Source organism: Zingiber officinale, chromosome 4B, assembly GCF_018446385.1.
Source record: "Zingiber officinale cultivar Zhangliang chromosome 4B, Zo_v1.1, whole genome shotgun sequence".
Taxonomy (NCBI): domain Eukaryota; kingdom Viridiplantae; phylum Streptophyta; class Magnoliopsida; order Zingiberales; family Zingiberaceae; genus Zingiber; species Zingiber officinale.
This window is the reverse complement of record NC_055993.1, coordinates 128,237,309-128,254,713: the sequence shown is the minus strand read 5'-3', so window position 1 is coordinate 128,254,713 and position 17,405 is coordinate 128,237,309. Positions and strand designations below refer to the sequence as shown.

General features: G+C 47.9%; 1 protein-coding gene across 1 annotated transcript; it reads right to left on the bottom strand.

The window, feature by feature from the left end:
- Nucleotides 1-3,636, bottom strand: LOC121976638 (histone-lysine N-methyltransferase family member SUVH9-like). The gene is made up of 2 exons (XM_042528889.1): nucleotides 1,490-3,636; nucleotides 1-576 (listed from the first exon to the last, which is right to left on the bottom strand). Exon 1 carries the CDS (start codon nucleotides 3,551-3,553, stop codon nucleotides 1,586-1,588), a length of 1,968 nt encoding a protein of 655 aa, XP_042384823.1. The 5' UTR covers nucleotides 3,554-3,636; the 3' UTR covers nucleotides 1-576; nucleotides 1,490-1,585.
- Nucleotides 3,637-17,405: the final 13,769 nt, after the last annotated feature.

The following is a 17,405-nucleotide window of genomic DNA, read 5'->3' as shown; positions in this document are numbered from 1 at the left end:
AAAAAGGGAAAATACTGACTTCTAATATTATTAATCAAATTCCTAACCACAGAGTCAAAAGCAAAATGAATACATAAGTAACAACTAAAAGGTCTTATTAATAACCATTGAGTTCTACAGATTGCACTCCCAATTGATCATCTTGATAATCAGAGCAACTGTACATCTTGAAGACCCACTTTGGAATAAGATTGCATTCCTTCAAATTTGCTTCACCAAAAGAAACCACTTATCCAGGTTTCACAATCAAACAATTGAACATGGGCGCAGATTGTCCACAAGAAAGCATCATTACACTGTACAAACATATACATGTGGGCCAAATACATCTGATGCTTAAACTACTTGAAAGTTTCAAGCTCCAGCTCTTCCAGTTTTACAAAACTACATCTTCTGTGTGCCATTAGTGGCATGCATCTTCTGAAGCTTGACAAAATTTCTAGCAGATTTTCTTCTTTTTTTTTCTTTTCTTTTTCTTTTTGTAGAACGAACAGGTGCAGTAGTGATATAGATAGTCATTAGCTCCCAGAGAGAACATATCTTTTGGAATCTTGACTCCATGAGATTTAACTTGGTCTGCAAAGCATCAAACCAGACATTTCATCATGGAACATGCATTAAAAGTAAATTTAAACTACCAATGACTCATTTTCTACAGCTTGGACAACTAGAGCTACTATTACACAAATGTTTATTATGAACAATACCCGATGATCATCTTATTGTGTAATCTCTAAGGACACTTAGAATAGATAGATGAGCTATCTCTACTCAAGAGTGCAACCCAATAAAAGAATCATCCTCTAACAAATATACATGTCCATTTGTCTCAATAGACTCTTATCAGGGTTTCCCATTCAAAAAAATAAATAAAAAAAATCTGAAACTAGAGATCACCAGAAATTATGTTTTGTCATTAGGAAAGAGAATGTAAAAAAACTAAAGGATAATAAAAGAAATGAGAATCAGTATGGAGGTTTCTATATGTACTCCTTTCAACGATAAGTCATTTGGTAAGTGTTCTAAGAAAACTCTACTTAGCAAACATTGAATTGTATGCTTGTAATTGAAATCATCCACGTAGAAGTTACACATAATTGCTTGCTGTTGGTGGAAGAAAGGTCTGGGTATGCAATAATGCAAATAGACAACATATTGGTCAAATAAGTTCTCAACAAGCATCCAGAGAGCATCATATTCCGATATGTGTGAATAGTAAAAACTCATATGTTAATGCACATGAAAGAGAGAACATTAATGTCAGAATTCCAACTTAAGTATTTGCATTAAGTGAGAGATGTATGTGAACCATGAACAATAAAACTACATCTAAACTAAAAAAAGTATTACTAAAGACAACAATTGTTGCATTTTGAATCTGGAGCAACAAAGCAAATAGCTGGGCAGTGTAAGCAAATAGAAGCAACTATGCCACAGAATACAAAGGAAACACGGATCTAATATACTACACAAGATTGAAAAAGCTTACCAATGAACCATTGGACTGTATGCCCCATTGATGGCATGCTATAAAAAAACAACATAATTTGACTTCAAAATCTCACTCTGAACGTCTAAGTCACCACTACATTGTTAGTTTCTCCACAGGTTCTCCAACCCCATAATCAATACTCAGTTCCCTCAATGGAGGTATGTTCTCCATTGCGAAGATCATAGCATGAGGATATAACAAATTATTGTGATCATATAGTACAAACTGTGCAAACACATTTGGCCTACAACTATGACTCAGATAACATGCAACATTCCTCGATTTTGAAACATCGATAGAGAAGTTCAGCCTTGGCAAGAATGGAAAGTTTGGTGAAACATATTCAGGAATGACATCTGAAATGTCTCCCCATTCAACCCATCTTCCAGGAAACTGGCCAGGATGCACTAAACAGTGGCCTTTGGTTGAAAGAATCTCAGTTTGTTGACCAGTTTGTATAATGCCGCTGAACTCACAAATGAATGTCCCTGCTAGAATCAAATCCAATGATCTCACTCCCCATGATCCTGTCTCATTTGACCTAAACACCTCTAACTGATGCTTCACCCCTTTTTGACTCACTCTGTTGGGACAACTCGGTGGACAGCGACATGAGGGACCACACTCATAAATCACTGGCTTCCCCCTCACAAGAAATCCATTTGCATCATATGCAAAGTGTCCGCCATTTTTCTTGGCACAGTAACATCCTGCTGAGCAGTTCGAGATGCATTCACACCCATTTCCTGCATCAGCGTTTACCTTCCCTTGAAAAGCTTCAGCTGGGAAAACTGGGTGGGCAAGGTATTGAAAGAGCAATGGTGCCTGATCGTCATCTATGTTATTAAACAATGAAACAGGGAAATTCTCCTTACCCATTGAGATATCAAAACTCAAGTAACCAGTTGGTCTGACACCCAATGGATTCACCTTCAACTCTTCTGCAAGCCTAAGAATTTCACTTCCCATCTCCTCCTGGCCTTCAATTCTCAAAAGCTTGTACTTGCAAATGCCAAACCCAGACTTGCCTACGTCCATCCAGGAATTGACGATCTTGTAAAGACCATCGTAGAAATATATTTTTCCTGCAGGACTCTGACGACACTTAATACCACGAATTACTCGAATTTCAATGCCATAATTCATGCTCCTTTCTAGAGCAAGATTTCCTCCTTCCAGTTTCTGATCCGTGCAATGCCTGAACATGTTAGGGCCACGGCCACCTTGGCCAGTGTAGACGAGCATGAGGCCACTATCCTCGTCATCCTCGTAGCCACCGGACACAATAATGCTGGTGGCGATGGGCTCGCCAGTAGCACTCCGACTAGCCGGAACGTAATCGATTCCTGCCTGAGGAAGCCCGTGCAAGCCGAGCACGCAAAGCTCCGCGCGTAAGAGGAAGACGTCACCGACGCGGACGCCAGGAATGGAGCCGATGATTCTCCTGTCGCGGTTGAGCCAAAGATCGCGATCGGCCATGAGGGTCGACGCCTTGAGGTCAGGGCGAATCTTTTTGCCCCAGTTTGCATCAAAGCCGTCTACCTTCTCTTCCTCCCGGAGCAAAAAGGCACGGAGGGAGTCGTACGTGATCCGGGTTCGGCGAACGATGTCGCGGTAGTGAACCAGGTCGCTGACGTTGAGCGAGGAAGCGCGCACCATCTCAGCCGATCGAGCCTTACGCTTCTTGCGAGAGGCGGAGATGGCTGAGGAGCTAGGGTCGGTATCAAGAGGCAGATTCGGTGGAGCAGGGACTATGGAAATAGGGTTCTGGTCGGCGGAGGAGGCAGCAGAGGCGAACAGGCTGGCGAGGCGGAGGTACTCGGAGAAGAGGGCGGTCTTATCTTCGACGGAAGAGGAGTCCAGGAAGGTACTAGCGCCGGGGATAGGGCTGGGAGGAGGGAAGAAAAGCTCGATTGGGCCGGCGGGACCAATTTCTGTCGGGCAGAGATGATCTGCCGGCTCAGTCTTGGGCTCGATCTTGGGGAAGGGAACGAGGCTGAGATCGAGGTTGAGGTCGGGGAAGAGAGCCGCAGGCGGCGGCTGCGACGGCGACGGGATCATGCTTGGCGAGCCTGCGTCACCGGAGAAGGGAGAAGGGAGAAGGGAGAAGAGGGCAAGCTGCCACAGGTTTTGGGGGAGAGAGCCAGGGATAAAATGGGAACGAGAAACTGGCGCAGCACACCTAGCCAACAAGGGTGTCTTCGTAATTTCAACGCCTTAAACTTCAAACTGCTGTCTGGAATCCATCAGGGAACAGCTTAAACGAACACGTGGTGAGCAACTGGTGCCGTATCTGTGAGTTTCATCTCCTTCAGTTCACTGGACGAGTCAGTTCTCTGTCCGCTGTAGCAGCACGTGCATGGCATACTAGCTGAGAACAACATGACTCGTCGTCGTGTACCGATATAAACGACGACCGATACGTAACAGTTTAAGTGGAAGATAGCGGGATCTCCGCCCTCGATCTCTTCACAGCTTGAGTCACGACTTATCTCGCGGCCGCCAGCTGCCCATACTTGCCAGAGTCGACATTGATTAAAAAAGCGTCTTTATTTTTATTATCATCGAAAGAATATCTATTTTTTAAAACGGTAAATTTTATTGACACAAATGAATTTATCCAATTAAAAAATTAATTAAATTAGTTTAAAAAAATAACTAAGTATTATTAATAAAAATTAATTAGATATTATTTTTAAATTTTTCATATAAAAATAGGTAAGAAAGAATATAATTGACTCATAAATATGATATTAATTGGACATTCTTAATAATAATTTTAAAAATTATAAAAAAAATCTATTTAGCTGGCCAAATTCTAATCACTTAGGATTATCCTTTTTAAAAAATATCAAAAATGACTCGATCGTTACGTCAAAAGCCATACAGTTTGTAGCAGTAGCATTCAATCTCAGCTCTTAAATTGCATTAAAAATATACAAAAATAAAGATAAAAAATATAATTGCGCTTTGTAATTTATCTTAATAATTAATAAAAAATATTATAAAACTAAATACATCATTCCAAATTTGATATTTTAGTTTATCTGATTGTTCTATAAAAATTTTTTTTACTTATTATCAAAATATATCATCCCAAATTTGATATTTTAGTTGACACTATATATATTAATTTTACAATAATGATTATTTTAGCTCGAAATTTTTTTACTTATCATTAAAATATATCAAAAAGTATTAATTAAGCCCTTTTCTCATTAGAGGGAAAACCTACTAACTAATATTTAAACCTTAATCCGGGACAGAAGTCATTTAAATGTTTAGATTAAGGAACATTCAATGTGCAATAAATATACACAACTAATATAAATAATCTATTTGGTTTAGTCATAACTAGCTATTATTAGTAGCAATATATATTTTTTTATCATAATATGGCCAGCTAAAAATGAATTGTAATATATGTATGTACATGTATGTAATTAATATATAAATATGATATTACTAAAATACTCATGTATATACATGCATGTATTCGGACTGGTCAGATTCTGACCATTTAGCATTACCCTATTAGTAATTAATACACCACAATATAACTACTTTTATGACAAATGATAGTGATAAGAATATCTCCAATGTAAACTTTATTAAAAGTTTGTAAAATTTAAAAATCTCATTAAAAATTTTTTATGATTGTGTAGGTGAGGTTTGAGGTTTTTAATTTAATAGCAGGTTTCAGTTTTCAAACCTACTCTTTCTCTTGAAGGTGGAGTCAATAATTAACGTACATGATTGATCCTTTTTAAATAATTTAAAAATAATGTATTTGATGAGTTAATTATAATCTTTTAATTTATAAATAATTAGTAATAAATAAAATTATATATTTTTTCCTTTTAAAAATAAATATATTTGAGGTAAATTTTAAAAAATATACAAATGGCTATAATTAAATTAAATCATTAAATAATTAAATATTAAATAAAATAATAAATTATATTAAATTATAAATTAATTGATTTATTAATTATTAATTATAAATAAATTAAATTAAATATTATAATTAATTAAAATATCAAATGAAAACTATATAAAGATATTAAATAAAAAAATTATATGCATTTTTTAAAAAAAAAATTGTGGAAAGAATAATAAATTTGTATTGAAATTGATGTAATCTATATGGAGTAATGCAACTACATATGGAGAGTGATCCGGTGATAAGGACGGGGGATCCTCGTTGACATAAGGTTAACGACACGTGGAGGTCAATGGTCAAGAGGGTCAACCCCAGGGTCAAGCCGAACGGACAGATGTCATGCCGGGCGGACGGATGTCACGCCGAGCAGACCGATGGGCAACCAAGCACCCAGCTGACCAGACATCCAGCCAAGGGTCCCCAGACCGTACGAAAGATAGCCCGACCAGGGGTCGGGTTTCCGACGCTCAAGGTAAAAGAGTCTATGGTCGGGCGGACGGGCCGCTCGTCCGAGTCGCAGAACAATAAGGCGCAATTCCAGCCGAGTACATGAGCAGGGCTTCCCCGCCCGGGACGAGGTATGTGTATTCCCGGAGGTCAATGAGTGTCGAACGGCTGTTCCGCTCGGCCCGGAAGCAGACAAGAGCGCTAGGAGACAAAAAGGACAGCTGGTAACTTCATCCTCAAGACATCTGCCGCCGACAAACAGCACGGTCGGCGGCCGAAGCGGACAGAGTATCGTACGGTGGAAGTTTCCATCGTCACATCCGAGATATGCTCGGACGATTGCGGAATGGCGTCAGACATGCTTTTCTGACACAACTCTACTGAGGTATGTTTGGGGAAGCGTGCATGCATCGAGAAGCGTGCTCGCGCCTCTCCGGGGTCCTATATAAGGACCCTCAGACTTCGACGGAGGTATGCAATCTTGATCACTGTAGCCACAGTAACGTTACTCTACTTCTTCGTTGCCTGACTTGAGCGTCGGAGGGTCGTCGCCGGGAAACCCCTCCCGGCTCGGCATCTTTGCAGGTTCGCCGGAGATCTACACCACCAGTTGGAGACAGCGGAGAGTGTCACGTCCCTAGCATCCATCGACTCAGCGCTCGGACAGGATCAAATTGGCGCCGTCTGTGGGAATGCACCTGAATCCGAGCAAAGACGATGGAAGAAGCTGGACGCCAACTCACGGTGACACTCTCCTGAACAACTAGATGCACTCATCCAAGCGCGGGCGGCCAAGATAGTTGAGCAACAGCAAAATGCTCAAGCCGATCGGATAGCTCAACAGGCAACGTCGGCATCAGGCGGTCGGGCGACACCAGACGACCGGCCGGAGCAGCTCTCAATATGGGGCCAGAACAAAGGTTTGACCGGCACTCAGGTGGAAGCTCCGCCCGCCCCGATACCATTCCATTAGGTTTTATTCCAAACGCCGTCGGAAGTCGCTCAGGCCAACCTCGATCGAGGATCTTCGTCAAACGAAGCCCCCGCGCGGGACAATAGAAAGGGCAAGGCGCCTTGGACAGACTCGTCTCCCGAGCGGATCAATAAACAGTTCTCCGAGGCCATCCTGCGCGACCTACTGCCAAGGCATTACACGCCCCCGGTGATCGTGGAATACAATGGGACCACTGACCCGGACGACCATCTGGGTAAGTTCGACAACACTGCCACTTTACATCAATATACAGATAGGGTGAAGTGCCGAGTGTTCCTCACCACCCTTTCTGGGTCGGCGCAACGATGGTTCCGGAGGCTGCCGGACGGATCAATAACAAGCTTCAAAGAGTTTTGCACGGCGTTTCTCCATCACTTCGCAAGCAGCAGACGCTACCAGAAGACCAGCGTCAGTCTGTTCGCCATCAAGCAAGGCGCGAAGGAGTCGCTCCAAGCTTACATCCAACGCTTCAACCAGGTGGCTATGGACATCCCAACGGTCACCTCAGAAACTATGATGAACGCGTTCACACAGGGGCTTGTAGACGGTGAGTTCTTCCGATCGCTTATCCAAAAGACACCTCGTAGCTACGACCACATGCTGAACAAAGCCAACGAGTACATCAATGTGGAAGAAGCTCAGATGGCGAGGAAAAAGGAAGCACAATCCGAGCCAACAGTCCACGCCGAGCAGAAACCGCCTTCCAATTATCAACCACCGAGAGGGCCCCGCGCAGAGATAGCTCGTTCTCCTCAGCAAGTAAGGTCGCACGCCGTTCAACAAGTGGCGGCTGATCGACCTAAGCCAAAAGGGAAGGTATGGACTCCCATGTTTTGCAAACTCCACCAATCCGCCACACACAACACCCGGGATTGTCGGAGTCTCCCTCCGATCGCTCATCCCGTTCCCAGGAGTTATCGCCGCCGATCCCCCTCACCTAAGAGGCAACATCGGCAACAAGAGACCGGGAGGCGGATAGCCAGAGAATCCCCCGAGCGGCATCATCACTAGCCGCACAGAGCTAATCCCCGGGCATCGCATGAACGGCCTAGGCCGACCGCTCGGGAGGAGGCGAACAGAGGAAATGCCTCGAGGGGCGAGATCAATATCATCGCTGGAGGACCGACCGGAGGTGACTCCAACAGGGCTAGGAAGGCGCACGCCAGGCAACTGACGATACATGCGGTGGGCTGCAGTCAGGAGCGGGCGAACGAGCCCGAGATCAGCTTTGGGCCAAGGGACCTCGAGGGAGTCTAAGTCCCGCATGATGACGCCCTCATCATCCGAGCGGTAATAGCTAATTATACTATTCATCGCATCTTCATTGATACAGGCAGCTCGGTCAACATAATCTTCCGGAAGGCTTTCGACCAACTACAAATTGACCGAGCCGAGTTGCTGCCGGTGACCACCCCCTCCTACGGGTTCACCGGTAACGAAGTTTTGTCAGTCAGACAAGTCTGACTGGCTATCTCGCTGGGAGAGGAGCCACTCAGAAGAACACTGACCGCCAACTTCATCGTGGTCGATGCTCCCTCGGCGTACAATGTTATCCTGGGGCGATCGACTCTCAACGAGTTCCGAGCGGTCGTCTCCACCTTCTGTCAGAAGATCAAATTCCCAGTGGAAGACCAAGTTGGGGAGGTCCGAGGAGATCAGCTTGCTTCTCGGTGATGCTATGTAGAGATGGTCCAAGCCGAGGCTAAATCCTCTCGGAAAGTGTCACAAGTCGAGGTAAACGCTATAACCAAAAAGTCACCTTCTCTAGTTTATAAAGAAAAGGAGGAGGTACAGATCCACCCTGCCCGACCAGAGGCCACTACTTTCATAGCGTCCGATCTGGAAGCAAGCCAGAAAGAGAAGCTGGTCAGATGCCTCCAGAAAAACTACGACGTTTTCGCTTGGTCGACTCACGAGTTGCCAGGAGTCTCACCGAGCATAGCGCAGCACGAGCTTCACGTCCGGTCGGATGCTCGGCCTGTAAAGCAAAGGAAGAGGGACTTCAGTGTCGAACAGAATATCATCATCATTTGCTTTACAGGCCTCCAAGAGCTTCTCCACATAAGGGAGGTGTATTTCCCGAGCTGGCTCACAAACGTGGTGTTGGTCTCAAAGCCAGGGAACAAATGGAGAGTCTGCATTGACTTCTGGGATCTGAACAAGGTATGCCCGAAGGATTTTTACCCTCTGCCCCGGATCGATCAGTTGGTAGACTTTACCTCAGGGTGCGAGCTAATATGCATGTTGGATGCATATCAAGGCTACCACCAAGTGCCGCTCGCTCGGGAGGATCAGCACAAAGTGAGTTTAGTTACTGCGGACGGCACCTACTGCTACAACGTGATGTCGTTCGGACTCAAGAACGCTGGGGCTACCTACCAGCGACTGATGAACAAAGTATTCCGAGAGCAGATCGGGCGCAACCTGGAAGTCTACGTAGATGACATATCAAGTCTCTCCGAGCGGCCGACCTTCTCATAGACATAGAGGAAACCTTCCAAACACTGAGGAGGTATGGAGTCAAACTGAACCCCCAAAAATGTCTGTTCGGAGCAAAAGGCGGGCGCTTCCTGGGATATATTGTGACCGAGCGGGGCATAGAGGCGAACCCTTGCAAAGTGAAAGCGCTACAAGACATGCCGCGCCCCAGGGATCTAAGGGAAGTGCAACGCCTCACCGGCCGGATAACGACATTGTCAAGATTCATCTCCAAGACAGCCAACCGGAGCTTGCCGTTTTTCAAGAATCTACGCCCAGCCACCAAATTTCAGTGGGATCAGGAGTGCGACCGGGCATTCGAAGAGCTAAAAGTCTATCTCAACTCACTACCTGTACTGGCTAAACCGAACGTGGGCGAGCCGCTCCGCATATACCTATCATCAACCGAGCATGCTGTCGGCTCGGCACTGGTAAAGGGAGGCGGAGAAGAGCAGCCAGTGTATTTCTTGAGTCATATCTTAAAAGATGTTGAGTCCCGCTATACTGGTCTCGAGAAGCTCGCGTTCGCCCTAGTCTTGGCCGCACGGAGGCTCCGTCCTTATTTTTTGGCGCATACAATCATCGTAATGACGAACAGCTCGCTAGGAAGGGTGCTCCTGAATCCAGAAGCGTCCGGGCGGCTCATCAAGTGGACAACGGAGCTGAGTGAGTTCGACATTCAGTATCAACCCCGCTCGGCGATTAAGGCATAGTCCTTGGCAGATTTCGTGACCGAAGTGCAAAATCCCGAGCCAGAAGCTATGTGGAAAGTATTTGTGGACGGATCGTCCACTCAGCTCGGAAGCGGAATTGGCGTCGTGCTGCTCTCCCCTCAAGAAGAGCGGATGCACCTGTCCGTCCGGCTGGACTACCGAGCAACCAATAATGAAGCAGAGTATGAGGCCCTCCTAGCCAGCCTGCAGGCCGCGCGGCACGTGAGAGCCAGCCGGGTGGCACTATTTTCAGATTCCCAGTTGGCTGCTCAGCAACTCTCCGAGACCTTCGAGATAAACAGCGCGATGCTCAGGCTCTACGCAGAGGCCTTCGAAAAGCTCAAGACCAACTTCGTAGAAGTCGTCATACAGAAGATCCCCCGAGCCGAGAACAAGTCTGCGGATGAGCTAGCCGAGCTAGCCAAGCTGCCCAATTCGATATTGTCGGTCGTCATCCAGCAACCGATCGAGCAAGTGTCCCTAGTGGCGCACATCGACTGGATGGAAGGTCTCACATTCCCGAGCGATTGGAGGACGTCCATAATAGAATTTTTGCGATCGGAGGCAACGCCGTCCGATCAGGAGGAAGCCCAACTATTGAGGAGGAGAGTCGGCCGGTTCACGCTCATCGGGGATCAACTCTACAAGAAGGCATTTTCCCGGCCGCTGCTAAAGTGCGTCAGCTCGGAGGACGCAGAGTACATTCTCCAAGAGGTGCACCAAGGATCCTGCGGAGGTCATCCGGGCGGCCGATCTTTGGCTAGGAAGATCCTGCTAGCCGGTTACTTCTGGCCAACTCTACAAGAAGACGCCGCTCGGACCGTCGCTACCTGCTTTTTTTGTCAGAGGTACCACAATTTCTCCCATAGGCCTACGATGGAAATGAAGGCGTCCACCGTATCCTGCCCGTTCGACCAATGGGGCATGGATATCGTAGGGTCTTTCCCCATGGCGACTGGTCAGCGGAGGTTTCTACTAGTGGCAGTCGACTACTTCTCCAAATGGGTCGAAGTTGAACCACTAGCCAAGATAACTGAACAGATGGTCAAAAAATTTATCTGGCAGCATATAATCTGTCGGTTCGGCATCCCTCGTCGACTCATCTCGGACAACGGCCGACAATTCGTTGGTCAGGAGCTCAGAGAATGGTGCAAAGGATACGACATCCAACAACACTTTACTTCCGTGGCGTATCCTCAAAGCAACGGTCAAGACGAAGTAGCCAATCGAGAGATCCTGCGAATACTTCGTGTGCAACTCGATCACATAGGAGGAAGCTAGGTGGACGAGCTATCCGGCGTACTATGGGCCATCCGCACAACCCCAAAGGAGGGAACGGGAGTAACACTGTTCCACTTGGTGTACGGCGACGAAGCGGTCGTCCCCGTCGAGGTCGGGGTGGAGACCGATTGGATCCAAAGCTACGATGAGGACAATGCCGAGTGGAGGCAACTGGAGTTGGACCTGGTGGGCGAAGCAAGAGCTAAAGCAGCCGTCCGGCTAATGGCGTACAGACAGAGAATGAGGCAGAATTACAACAGGAGTGTAATTCCCAGAGCGTTTCAGGTCGACGATCTTGTATGGAAGAAGGTGAAGTCGGTCGGCGATGTGAGCAAAATGGCAACTCCCTGGGCGGGGCCCTTTAAAGTCATCGAGAAGTTCCGATCGGGTGCCTACTACTTGGAAGATGAAGGCGGACGGCAGCTAGATCGACCCTGGATCGCAAACCACCTCCATCTGTACCGTGCTGGATAAAAGGTGCACCATTGTGATTCGTTTCATGTACGTTCCATTCGTATGTATCCATTGGCTGCAGGATTGAAGATAAGAAAAATTACGAAGAGTCTGAGCGTTATTCGCCGAACGACAACCCACATGAAGACCGTTGAGTGGCGACGTTAAACTCTAGAGTCGGACCGGCGACTATAAACCCCCCGGCTTGAAGATCGTCGAGCGGCGACGTTAAACTCTAGAGTCGGATCGACGATTATAAACCCCCCGAATGGGACAGCGCCGCGCAAATATACTGAGGCCCAGTATCTAGGGTCGATGATCAGCAAGCCTTGATCCTAAGGACAAGGGGAAAGCAATGGCGTGCGCTTACCAGCGCCAATCAGCAAACAACATTACGGAAATTCCATACGGAGGGAAGGTCGATGGACCGAGCGGCGCAGTTGAAAAGGACACGAACAAAGAACTAACGGAACTCCCGTACGAGATAAAGGTCGTCTGACCGAGCGAGGAAGTTAAGAAATTACATAGCAGGAGAAGGGTCGAGCAACCGGTCGGCGTAGTTACATAAAGCACTTAAACGAAAAGCTAACAGAGCAAAAGTTGGCATTCCAAAATTACATTTAAAATCTCGCCGAACAAGGGCAAAGTTACAGATGTTATTCACTAAATCAAGGCTGTTTAAGCCGACCGGGAGAAGTATGGAAAAAAGAAAGCAAGTCTTCATTAAAGATAAGGCTATTGGAGCCGACCGGGAGAATTACAGAAAATACTTTCACTCAAGAACGTCGAAAATGGGCTCGAGAATGTGCTCCAGCAGCCCGGCCAGATCCTTGGGGGGGATAGAAGCCGCCTCCGGAAGCTGGCCCTTGGCCTTCAAGTACGTAGTTGTGGCTTGGATGGCTTCTTCAAAGGCAAGGACCAACCGATCGCTGAATTTGTTGCCAAAGTCATCTGATCGGAAGTAATTGTTGTTGGGGTTGCAAGGTTGCAAACATAGTCCCATATTGGAAACACATGGGAAAGATCATGGGTTTATAAGAGAAGAGATATCTCCATTGGTATGAGGCCTTTTGGGGAGAGCCCAAGAGCAAAACTATGAGGGTCTAGGCCCAAAGTGGACAATATCATGTCATTGTGGAGATATCTAAATTCTTTTCGATCCTACAATTGGTATCAGAGCCCGGACTGCCAGAAGGTTTAACCACCAACTGTGCACAAGAGCTATGGTCTGATTGAGCCATGTGAGTACAATATTGACCTCGAACAAAGAAAGTGGGGGCTCCTATGTTCGGATCAAGAGGACCAGACACCAGGCAGGAAGTCCTAGTTGCGACTAGGCAAGGAAGTCCTAGTAGGTCGGGTGGACCGAGGGGCAGGAAGACCTAGTGGGTCGAGGATCGGACGTGGGAAGTCTATGGTCTTTTGTTTGAGGGGAGGATTGTTGGGGTTGCAAGGTTGCAAACATAGTCCCATATTGGAAACACATGGGAAAGATCATGGGTTTATAAGAGAAGAGATATCTCCATTGGTATGAGGCCTTTTGGGGAGAGCCCAAGAGCAAAACTATAAGGGTCTAGGCCCAAAGTGGACAATATCATGTCATTGTGGAGATATCTAAATTCTTTTCGATCCTACAATTGTGCCTCATCGTCGCAAAGTGTCCTGATTCGCCATCTTGGTATTCTCTGAAGGTGGCTCGAGCGGCTTCTAAGGCGTCTTGTAGATCTTTAATGTCTCCTCGAAGTTTAGCCTCAGTAGTCGAGCGACCCTTTTGCTCAGCGAAAAGCAGATCGGCTAACTCCTGGACACGCCGCTCCAGCGCTCGGGCCTGTTGATTCTTGGCCTCTAAATCGGAAATGGTTGTATTTTTTCTGTTGGTCGCCAGCTTCATCTCCCGGTCGTGAGACTTGACTTGGGCCTCAAGGCCAGCTACCCTGGTCTCCAAGCCAGAGGACTTGTGTCGTTCGGCCTCTAGTAATTTCTCCGATTTGGTCAGTTTGGCTCGGAGCGTGGCATATGATGGCCCTTGAGCTGGCGCCCCTCCGGAAATTTGAAGCTTTTTTAACTATTCCTCCAGGGCAGCCAGGCAATGGCTGACCGCAATGTTCTCCACCCAGTACTGTTCGGGTGGAATAATGTCAAGAACCAAGATTAAGCATACAGTAGGTTCAAGAGCATACTCCGGTTGTTTGTTGTAGATGGCTGTCGCCGAGCTGCCCCGGGGGTCATCAGGACAACGCGAGCCCTCGCATCTTCCCATACTTTGGTGAGCGGTCCTCGTATGGTGATCTGATGCTCCGGAGCAATTGGCCGATCAGCGGCCAAAAGGTACTCTTCAGTGGGAAGATGGAGGACGACCTTGATCGTTCGAGGCCGCTCGGATCGGATTGAGAAGAGATGGACCGACCGGATGACTCGCCGAGCGGAGCAGAAACTATTCCTGAGCGCCTGAGCCGAAGACGAACCCGCGGCAGAGAACTAACGGGTCGCGCTTCAAGGGTGGCTGCTGGTTGGTCGAGCTGGGAAGGAGTTCGGTCCGAAGAGATGGCCTCGGTTGAAGCAGGGACTGGGTTGACCGCTTCAGAGGGGGCGTCAACTGGCTCGGTCACTGGTTCCACAAGTGTGAGATCCGTTCGGCGCCGTTTGCGTGTTATCAAGGGGGAGTCACCGGCCGACTGCCCCACGTCTTCAGAGGTAGGCTGACCGGCGGACGAGATTGCGTCACCGATCGCTCCGGTTGCAGGGATTCTACCGGTAGACTCTCGGGCCTCTGTTGGAGCTTCTTCGCTCTCGCCCTCACGCGAGCCGACCGGTACGATCCCCAAATCGGCCATCTCCTTAGCCGCTGCTGCCTCTATTTAGGCGGCCTTCAATTTCATCGGCTCGGTGGCCTTGGCGCGCCACATGATGTCAGCTGCATAAAAGAAGAATAAATCAATTAGACCAAAAGGAGCGGGGACAGGGAAAGCGCTTACCCATGCCGCTCGGAAGCTTCGTTCGGATCGGGCTCAATCCGAATATGTATAACACCCCCTCGTGAAGTAGCTTATTTATACTGAACCTCTGGCCGGCTAATAGATTGGCTGCATGAAGATAATCCGGCTGTCTCTTGTATTTACCGAGGTCCGGAGGGCTCGGCACAGTGGTCTGCCATTGGGTGCGAAAGGATGGCAGTTCGGGAAAGCGAAGGTAAAAATAACTTTCCTTCCAGTGCTTGTTCGAGGTCGGCATCTTGTCGAAAAAGACAAGACCGATCTGCGATTGGAAGAGAAAAGTACCCCACTCGGACTGTTTGGGATAGTAAAAGTAATGAAAAATTCTGGGGACTAAGGGAATGCCGTGTAGCTTGAAAAGGACTACTACGCCGCACAACAACCTAAAAGAGTTGGGGACAAGTTGGTCGAGCGGGATGCGGAAATAATTACAAACCTCACGGATAAAAGGATGTAGAGGGAAGCGCAGACTGGCCACAAATTGGTCGTGAAAGAAGCAAACAGTGCCGGTCGGCGGATTGTGGGGCCGATCGGAAGAGGTGGCCAAAATCAGTCTATGGTCAGGAGGAAGTTCGAATTCGTTAAGGAAGCGTCCCGCGTCATCCTCGTCAAACCGGCTTACCATGGTCATATACCATAGGCCAGGAGAGGGATCAGAAGGTTGCGAGGTGCTAGCCATCGCTGGAGCAGTACCGAGGAAGAAAGGACCAAGGAAAGAATGAAATGGTTGACGGAGGGGATCGAAACTGTATCGAACTGGCGTAAAGGCCACCGGAAGGGAAAACACGGAGGAAGGTAAAGATATGAGAAGGCTTACTGGGAGGCGAAGCGTGAAGAAGGAGGTCGAAAGTTCGTCGGGGCGCCGAGGCAAGTGAACGTCGGGAAGATGGACGCGAGAAGAACCACCAAAAGCACGAAGGCAAGAACGATAGAAGGAGAATCAGCGTCGGCGCCTGATAAACCCTGGGCTCAGACCACAACAGCCGTTCGATCCAGGTCATCGAAAGGAACGATGACATCGGACCGTCGGATTTGAACCGATGTTTGTCCCATCGAAGCTGACGCCCTCGTCGTACGATGACGGCGGACTTGCCAAGTTGCGGTTAGTGATTGGGCAGCATTTAATGAACATCATTACTCGTGCGTGGGCAACTTAATGAGGATTGGCACGAACTCCGAGGAGATCCGACGACTCCTACCGTCCTTGGAAGCGGTAGTGCGACAAGCAGCGAATAGAAAGCCGGTCGGCCGAAAGCCCCAAAGCCGAGCGGAGGTACACTTTTAGGAGCGGCAGGGTGGGTGTCGCTCGACCAAACTCATAGTCCAGTCAGTCGGACTTAGCGCCTCCTTCGACTAGACTTGAGGGGAAGACATGTGATCCGGTGGTAAGGACGGGGGACCCTCGTTGGTAGAAGGTCAACGACACGTGGAGGTCAATGGTCAAGAGGGTCAACCCCAGGGTCAGGCCGAACAGACAGATGCCATGCCAGGCGGACGGATGTCACGCCGAGCAGACCGATGGGCAACCAGGCACCCGGCTGACCGGACATCCGGCCAAGGGTCCCCAGACCGTACGAAAGACAGCCCGACCAGGGGTCGGGTTTCCGACGCTCAAGGTAAAAGAGTCTATGGCCGGGCGGATGGGCCGCTCGTCTGAGTCGCAGAACAATAAGGCGCAATTCCAGCCGAGTACATGAGCAGGGCTTCCCCGCCCGGGCCGAGGTATGTGCATTCTCGGAGGCCAATGAGTGCCGAACGGCTGTTCTGCTCGGCCCGGAAGCAGACAAGAGCGCTAGGAGACAAAAAGGACAGCTGGTAACTTCATCCTCGAGACATCTGCCGCCGACAAACAGCACGATCGGCGGCCGAAGCGGACAGAGTATCGTACGGTGGAAGTTTCCACCGTCACATCCGGGATATGCTCGGACGATTGCGGAATGGCGTCAGACATGCTTTTCTGACACAGCCCTACTGAGGTATGTTTGGGGAAGCGTGCACGCATCGAGAAGCGTGTCCGCGCCTCTCCGAGGTCCTATATAAGGACCCCCAGACTTCGACGGAGGTATGCAATTTTGATCACTGTAGCCACAGTAACGTTACTCTGCTTCTTCTTTGCCTGACTTTAGCGTCGGAGGGTCGTCGCCGGGAAACCCCTCCCGGCTCAGCATCTTTGCAGGTTCACCGGAGATCTACACCACCAGTCAGAGACAGCGAAGAGTGTCACGTCCCCAGCGTCCGTCGACTCAACGCTAGGATAGGATTAGAGAGAATTACAAAAAAAAACTCACTCAAAGTTTTAAACGATTGAGAATGTAATCAACCCAAATCCTCTGGAACGCATTTTGCGATCCAGAGGATGGTCCCTTGATGTGGATTGGTGGGATGAATGGTCCCCTCCTATTTTATGAATGGGGACCATTCATTTCATCAATCCATGCAAAGAGATCATCCCCTGGATCGCAAAAAACGTCCAAAAAATCTACCCTCGAATGTAATGAATTTTTATAATATTTATATGGCATGTTAGAATTTTTTTTTAAAAAAAAACTCATTCAAATCTTTAACCATTAGAGATGCCTAAGACAACTCAAAATTAACCTCTATGACAGTG

What these genes read in the sequence shown, in the direction of transcription:
- LOC121976638 (XM_042528889.1), bottom strand. Translation starts at nt 3,553, where the DNA reads ATGATCCCGTCGCCGTCGCAGCCGCCGCCTGCGGCTCTCTTCCCCGAC.